We start from the raw sequence: 8,231 nt of genomic DNA on the forward strand, positions 1-8,231 counted from the left end.
ATATAAACATCAAATATATGTAGTGTTTTGATGAAAAAAAAATGCTAATTGATCACATTCTTGACATTATGTTATCATTTTCACAAATATATTGCGAATAAAATAATAATTTTGAGATAACTAATTTCTGATCAAACGAAACCTTGAGATTAATCAGTTTGAATTCCAATTTACTCATTCAACGTTATTATCATTATCATCATGGCCATCTCATAAATCTAACTTTATGTAACAACTTTTTTCTTCACTTTTCCTAACAAAATGATAAGAAAAGTTGAAAATTTAAATACTATTTTATTATCTTAGTTCAATGAAGATTTCTTTTCCTAATTACGTTTCATACTTTCCTTCTTACTAATGCAAAGTGAAATCATTAAATTCTTTTTATTAATTTCCTTTTTAATCAATAACATTACCAACTTGTTATATAGGTTTTTAACGAGTTTTGGTAGATTCTCCCCTACTAAATTGAATGATCTATATAGACAATAACAACTAGACCAACAATTATTGAGTGCCAATATTAAATTACGAAAAAAACTTTTATTGTTAAGCCTATTCAAATAAAATCGTAAAATTCAATCAAATCGATATATTAGAAACGAGTTTAAAAATACTTGATCAATTTCTTACTTAACAATGGTAAAAAAAATAAAATCGCAATTACTCCATTATATTAGTTTAGGAAAATGTATCAAACCGACATTAAATAAAATGGAAAAGGATCTGAAAAATACTCTAACTTTGGTCGAAATTGTTGTTATGATACCAAACTTTGGAAATGACCTTTTATCCCCTATACTATTTAATATTGTATTTTAAAGGTGTATATATGCTTACATGAACATCATAAATAGTACATCATTTTAAATAGTAATGTGTCCACGTGGACACATATATACCTTTAAAATACATTATTAAATAGTGCAAGGGTAAAAGGTCCTTTATAAAGTTTGGTATTGTAACAACAATTTCGACCAAAGTTGAAGTATTTTTCAGACTATTTTCCCTAAATAAAAATATTAGTTACTATAAATATTTTTGACCAATCGGTTATGTGTGAATTTTATCACTATCTTTGTGGAAAGGGTTGTTTCTGATTGACCTCGACTCACATTAAATTCCAGTCTTGTCCTTGTAATTTTCACATAATTCCACATATACCCCTCTTTCAACCTATCCCTATCATCTACAGCTACTAGTAGTATTGTACATGAAAACAAATACAGAACTACAAGTCAATTTCTACCCAAAAAAAAGGCTTTTTTTTTTCTCTCCCTTTCTCTTTCTCAACGCCTATGAAATATGAATCCAATGCTCATACGTTTTTGTCTGATTACAACTTAACTCAAAATCAAGAAAATTGAAAAAAAAAATACCATTTTTGTCCTGAGGGGGTGGGGGGTCTGTGGTGTCATGGTGACAGTGATGATGAAATCTATAAGTTGATGAAATCTGTTTTGGGAAAAAAGATTGAATTTTGAATAAAGAAAAGAGGAAAAAATGCAAGCAAGAAGCAGAAAACTTTTTCCCTTAGTGGGAAAAAGCTCCATTTGTGTTGTGGTTGATTGGTCCCACCATTAGAATCCCAGGTGTCAAGAACTCTTCTTCTTTCTCTATACATTATATGCCATCATCACCTCAACCCCCCCACCCCCACAGTAGCATCTTTCTTTACTTTTCAGTGCCAAGATTGCTTTTTTTTTACTACCTTGCTTGGTCTTTAATGGCTGCCCCACAAGCCCACAGCTAATTTTCTTTGTGTAAATACGTGGGTCGGTGTTTTAGTTATCTGGGGTTCTCTCTTTTAGTCTTTTTGGTCGGTATTGGATACCCTTATAGCCCAAAGTGAAAAAAAGAAGACCCTCTCTGGTTGATAAAATCTCCCTTGATATTGTTTATAGGGAAAAAAAAGAGTTTTTTATTCTCTTCAAAACGTGCCAAAGGGGAAGGGTTTGTTGTTTGTGATGGTTACCTGTTTAGTTTTCTCTTAATTGCATGATTCATGTGATAAGAAAGTTTCAATCTTGGTGAAGATCCTTTTGTGGGTGCCTCTTAATTGATGAAAAAAGGTGACTTTTTTGTTTCATTGATAAAAAGAGTCATTTTGATGTTTTTCAAGTTTCTGCCGACAAAAATATAATTACAAGGATGATGATGATATCTTTATGACTTGCTGATGCCACATTTTGTATCAAACAGTTTTGTTCAATAGTTGAAGGGTCATTTTGCTGGCAAAGTTGGAAGTTTTTGCTCTTTGTATAGAAAAAAGTATTGATGCCTTTGAAGAATTTGAAGATATCCTTGGTGTAGTGGAGCCAAATTGCTTTCCATGTTGTGTGTTTTTGGGGAAATTGCATTGCCCTTATTGGATGTAGTGTTAAAGATTGTTCTTGAAAAGGGAAAAAAAACAATTTTTGATTCGTTACCAACTAGGCAAGTCTACAGTTCCTTTAACTTTACTCTGTTGGGAAACTTGTGGAGTTGAGGGAAGTTGGTTTTCTTGGAAGTACACTTTGCTGCATTGTTTATGTCTTCTTCCTTGTTTTCTTTGTTTGCTTCTGTGGGGTTGCAAAATTTTGGTAAATTTTTTCCACTGTTTCCCTTATCAACCCTTTTTACTATTGATCGACTGCTATGATCTAGGAAGCATCTCGGTTAGTCCTAGTGAAATTTCACATTTTGTATGTTAGTTGAATTTCATGATCCTTCCATTCTGTTTGTTACAAACTTTTTATTGCTTTCAGTGGAAGAGATCTCAAGTCCATTGGAAATAATTATTTGATGTTTCTAACTAGGATCTTTAGTGGCTCTTTAGCTGCATTCATTTGCTTGGGAGTTTATGGTGTTTCAATTTTATTTCTTGGATTCAGAAGCTTAGGGAGTTTCCAATTGTATGGCATTAATCTAAGTTCTTTTTTCTTCTTGAGCAGATAGGCTATTGTAGTATCAACAATTTGAATAGAGTGGACTGAAGTCAATAAGTTAACGAATATGGCAAAGAGATCACATCGCCACGCTCTGAGATATGAGAAGGATCGAGCGGGTTGCATTTGGGGTTTGATTAGCATCTTTGACTTCCGCCATGGTCGAGCCACTAGAAAGTTACTCTCAGATAGAACGCGAGGAAGCAAACCAGTTCTTGGTAAGAATCTAGGTATTGTTTACTCTTTAAAGATGAATCCATTTCTGTTCTTTGCTGGCAGCTTTCTACTATCCTAATGTCAATTCTCCAATCCCCTCCTCGTGTCCAACAAAATCACATTATTTTGTCTTCAGCAGGTTCTGCTTCTTCAAGCTCTATGCAGGAATTACCAAATCCCAGTGATGATAGACTGAATATTGAGGTATGTTATCAGGATACTTTTGACTGTATTGAAATGTGATTCTTTTGGAACAAAAGATTTTGAAGGGAAAAAAAAACGTGAGATGCTTAAGCATTTCAGCTGATGTGTATCCATATGCTGGCATGATAAATGTATGGCATTTATGAATTTAGGATGATGAAGAAAATGAGGTAGCTGTACCTGATCCTAGAACAAGTGTAAAGGAGCTCATGGAAGAAGAAATGGTCAATGAGCAAAGCCTGAAAGATCAGTGCAATGGTTCTGAAATAGACGCAGAAGATGTTGATTCACAAAAGTCATGGCGTTCAAGAAAGAACAGCAGGCGAACACGCAGAGCTTTCTCCAGACCTAGTAATACACACTCTCATGATTTGGATGATGCAGGAAATTTGAGGTCTGAAGCACCTTGTCATCAAGATTCTGGAGGGACGGCCCTCGATGATCTGGACATTGTAATGGAAGAACTCCGCCAGATTCATCAGAAAAATCGTAAGTTTGTGAAGCTCCGCCAAGGTTCACATAATGCTCATAACAATCAGTCAGATCAGACTCACCCAGTTGTTGAAGAAAAGGTAAATGCAGCAATTGAGGTGTTTATCAATCAGAGATCAAGAAACAATAAACAATTGGGAGAAGATAACAAGACCCTCCAATCAAAAGAATTCATGGATGCTCTGCAGACACTAAGTTCAAATAAGGACTTAATCATGAGACTCCTACAAGATCCAAACTCAAGGCTGGTAAAGCAAATTGGAAGTTTGGAGGATGCTCAGTTTGAGGAAAAGCAGAGACCTAACTTGATTTCAGAATCCAATATGTCAGAGGAAAACCATGTTCATGCAAAAACAGATGATGTCATAAACCACAAACAACGTAAGTTTTTCAGGAGGAGGAGCAAGTCTCAAGAAATTTACCCTCCAATGGGAAATGAGACTCCCCGATCCTCAAGTAAAATTGTTATTTTGAAGCCTGGTCCAACAGGCTTGCAATCACCCAGTGCTCAAATCAATGTTAACACTCCAGCGCGCTCGCAATACACAGAGAAACATACTATTCAGAATGAAAGGAACACATCCCAGTTCTCATTTACAGAAATTAAAAGAAAACTCAAGCATGCAATGGGAAAGGATCGTCATGGGATCTCTCCTGAAGGAACCATCCGCCGATTTCCCTCTGAGCAGTTAAAGCGATGTAACAGTGACAGAGGGATCTTTGGAGAAAATTTAGGATGGAGTTCTCCTAATAGAGACCATTTTTATACTGAAAAATTTGCTAAATCTCCTCTGGGAATGAAGAGTGGGGATAAGATAGTCAAGTCAAAAGGTGTTGAAGCAGTCACACTGACTGAGGCGTCTGACTTTCCCAGGCCAGGAATGTCTAACATCTACATTGAGGCAAAGAAGCACCTCGTGGAGATGCTAGACAATGAAGATGAGACAACAGAGGTTAGTAGTGGACAGTTGTCTAAATCCTTGGGGAGGATACTTTCATTTCCTGAGTACAATAGTTCACCTGGCTGCAGCCCGAGAAAAAACAGCAAGGATGGCATGCTACCTTCCCAAGTGAGGGAGCCTCTTACTGATTCTATACAGGGAGAGAATGATGACAGACTCCAGCATCTACGAGAAGACCATGTTACAGGTCCAAGTCCATCCAGCCAAGACATAGAGATAGAATCTAGCTGTTCTGACGAGTATCTTAATGAGAGCACCAAGTCTGCCAGTACAAATCTAGAGGTTCCATGTGAAAATGGGAACACAATGGATGAAATTGCTGCTTCAACTGATCATACAAGTCCTGAAGGTATTCATCTCTTGATCATCCCTTGAATCTAGGGAACATTTCATTTACAATTCACTGTTCACCCATTTTTAAATCTATTATTGTGTAAGCAGTAATCTAAATTATTGCAGGAGATCTAACTGAAGAAGCAATCAAAACCAGATGCCAAGAAGAAGGTGAAATCTTGAGTGTTCCAATTGACAGAGAAATCCAAGTTGATGGTGATGCTACCAATGCAGTGGATGATGGAAATTCTCCCCATGGATTTGACTGCTTAAAAGAAGTAAGTAGTGCTTGCTAGTACTTTTGTTGCCTACTTTTTGGGATATCACAGAAGAAAATGATTAATGAGAGCTTTCTTATCATGCAGTTTTGTTTCCTTCAACCTCCTATCTTTTAGTAAACTCTCATAAGGTTGTAACATCTAATTGTATTTTTCATGATAAACCTTTTTTTTAAGTTCCCGGTCAATATGCGCAGCATATTTCTTTATATGATAACAATTTGTGGTCACAAATAAGATTCTAAAAAGAGAGTAAACTTTCTTGTTGTACTCTATCTCTGATTTCTTACAGTAATTCCTTTGTATATATAGGTCAACAATTTTTATTTTGGTTGATTACCTTTCAAAATAATTGGGTTGTCTTAAGTTAAGATCTGTGTCTTCTTGTGGTGGTGCTAAAGCAAGTTTGACTTATAAAATTATCAACTAATATGAAATGTGAACTAAAACACTCTACCTGTTATGCTAAACTAGTTCTCAGTCCCGTGCGTTGCACGTGTATTTTATGCTAATTAGTACAAATTTCTTAAAATAATAGAGAAGAGATGAAGAGATTGAGCAGATGTGAGAATTTCAAAAAATGACCAAGCAAAATAAGTCACATAATATAAAATAAAGTTTGAAGATGTAAAATGCTCAAGCAATGAACAACAAAGAACAAAAATTATTAAGAGCAAAACAAAGGTCTAAGAAACTAATATAAAAAGAATATAAGGATACACCAAATATTGAGTATTTTAAGAAAGAAAGCATGTAATAATTTGAAAATGCCCCAAAGGCTAAAACTATTGATTTTATAGAAGGTTAAAGAACATGAAAAGTTTTTTTAACTGATGGAAGCTAAAAAGAAGTAGAAAATAATATTAATTTAAGATGATAATGTAAGAGTTAAAGGCACAAGATTAATGAATATTATTAGAGTATAAGTTATGAAAATGAAGAGATGTAGGTAGTTATGAAGTTGATTTTAAATGAAAAGTGATTTTTTAAAATGATTTTTAAAAAACAAAATAAATTAATAGATAAGGGGCATTTTCACAATCCAACTTTTGACTTAGATTGTTCCCACTTTTAGTAATATATATATATATATATATATATATATATATATATTATGACATGATTAGTGGGACTTTAATAAGTAGCGAAAATAACATAAAGGAAGCTCGTTCCAAAAAAAAAACTCGTCCTTGAAAAATGTTGAAGAAAGAATGTGCGCTTTTCTATGGTGCTACAATATCTAAAATCATGAGTGTCATTGTTTCAGCATCCATCTGGGAAGGATCAAAATAGTCTATCTTCTTCACCAGCCTCACCTGCAGAGTCTTCAAGCCTCAGGAAAGTTGAAGATCCTGACAGTGCAGTTGATAGAAAGGAGCGACCTAGTCCCATATCAGTTCTTGAGCCATTATTCTCAGAGGATGATGTCAGTCCTGCAAGCACCATATGCCGACCAGGTTAGACATGTTTTACCAAGATTTTCTTAAACAAAGATCTGTCATTTGTTTATATGCTCACCAACCTGAAATGTAGTTCAATTGCATACAGTTGATCCAGAAATTCAACCACGGAAAATCCATTTCGAAGAACCAGTGTCTTCCATCAGTGAACAAGATTGTCCAATAGTTTGTTTCGAAAATGAAGAATCCGCTTTTGAATATGTAGAAGCAGTTCTTCTTGGCTCAGGATTAAGTTGGGATGAGTTTCTCTTAAGGTGGCTTTCTTCTGACCAGATTCTTGACCCATCATTATTTGACGAGGTAGAGTTATTTTCAAGCCGTTCTTGTCATGATCAAAAGGTCCTTTTTGATTGTGCAAATGAAGTTCTTAAAGCAGTATGTGAGCGCTATTTTGGCTGCAACCCCAGAGTGTCACTCGGTAAACATAACATTCGACCTGTTCCAAAAGGGATGGACCTGATAAATGAAGTATGGGAGGGAGTAGAATGGTATCTTCTCCAATATTCAGCTCCTCATTCTTTGGAACAGCTTGTCAAAAAAGACATGGAAAGATCAGGGACATGGATGAATCTCCGATTGGATCTTGGACATATCGGAATTGAGATGGGGGAGATTATTCTGGAAGAGTTGATGGATGACACAATTTTGAGCATTTCTGGTGATACTTTGGAGTGTGCAGACGATGTTCTCTTACCAGCCATGAGTGAAACTGAGAGTAGCGTGGACCAGTAACCAGACCTGTCTCTCTGTAGAACTAAGAGAAGGCTTCCCTAGACTCTAGATAACGAAGTAGACCATGCTACTCTTGTGAACCAAAAATGGCGTAAAATCTTGATATCTCAACTAATCATTTCACCTCTCATCTAGGTTCTTGCCTAGAGTGCTTCATATACACTTTCTTCTCCTAGCAACACTACTTACTTTTATGACAATAGTATAACAGACTTCCATGCAAAAGCTAAGCCAATAAAGAAATCAGATGGTGCTAGTTCCTCCTGGGGAAATTGTCATGACATGTAGAATGTGTTTTGTGTGGTTTGTTAATGTGTGTTTTACCTACATGTATTTAGATTTCCTTTTTCCTTTTTGCGTGGCAGATTGGTTGTTGAGGCTTTGGGTGTTTGACACAGGTCATCCTTTTTTAGTCCCTCTTTTTCTCTTAGATAGACTTTTCTCTTGTAAGTACAAAGTGATTGTTACTGAAAATTACATCAAAGTAGAAAAGAAAGAAATAATATCTTGACATGGTTGTTTGTATCACTCTTTGATAGCTCGTGTATCTCTTAAGCTACTGTTTTCAATTTGTTTCATTTGGGCAAGCCATATCTTGGTATATTGAACCAAATTTGCAAAAACACT

At 35.3% G+C, this 8,231-nt stretch overlaps 1 protein-coding gene across 12 annotated transcripts; it reads left to right on the forward strand.

Moving 5' to 3' along the window:
- Positions 1-1,311: 1,311 nt before the first annotated feature.
- LOC125853899 (uncharacterized) lies at positions 1,312-7,844 on the forward strand. 12 transcript variants are annotated; one of them, XM_049533648.1, is made up of 7 exons: positions 1,312-1,592; positions 2,934-3,157; positions 3,283-3,347; positions 3,500-5,150; positions 5,261-5,412; positions 6,680-6,869; positions 6,946-7,844. In XM_049533648.1, the coding sequence occupies exons 2-7, from the start codon at positions 2,995-2,997 to the stop codon at positions 7,602-7,604; spliced, it is 2,880 nt and encodes a 959-aa protein (XP_049389605.1). In that variant the 5' UTR covers positions 1,312-1,592; positions 2,934-2,994; the 3' UTR covers positions 7,605-7,844. The 12 variants fall into 12 exon arrangements, with proteins under 12 accessions (XP_049389605.1, XP_049389610.1, XP_049389612.1 ...); XM_049533653.1 differs by having other exon boundaries at positions 2,938-3,157; XM_049533655.1 differs by having other exon boundaries at positions 1,313-1,592; positions 2,934-3,145; positions 3,280-3,347.
- Positions 7,845-8,231: the final 387 nt, after the last annotated feature.

Source organism: Solanum stenotomum, chromosome 1, assembly GCF_019186545.1.
Source record: "Solanum stenotomum isolate F172 chromosome 1, ASM1918654v1, whole genome shotgun sequence".
NCBI lineage: Eukaryota > Viridiplantae > Streptophyta > Magnoliopsida > Solanales > Solanaceae > Solanum > Solanum stenotomum.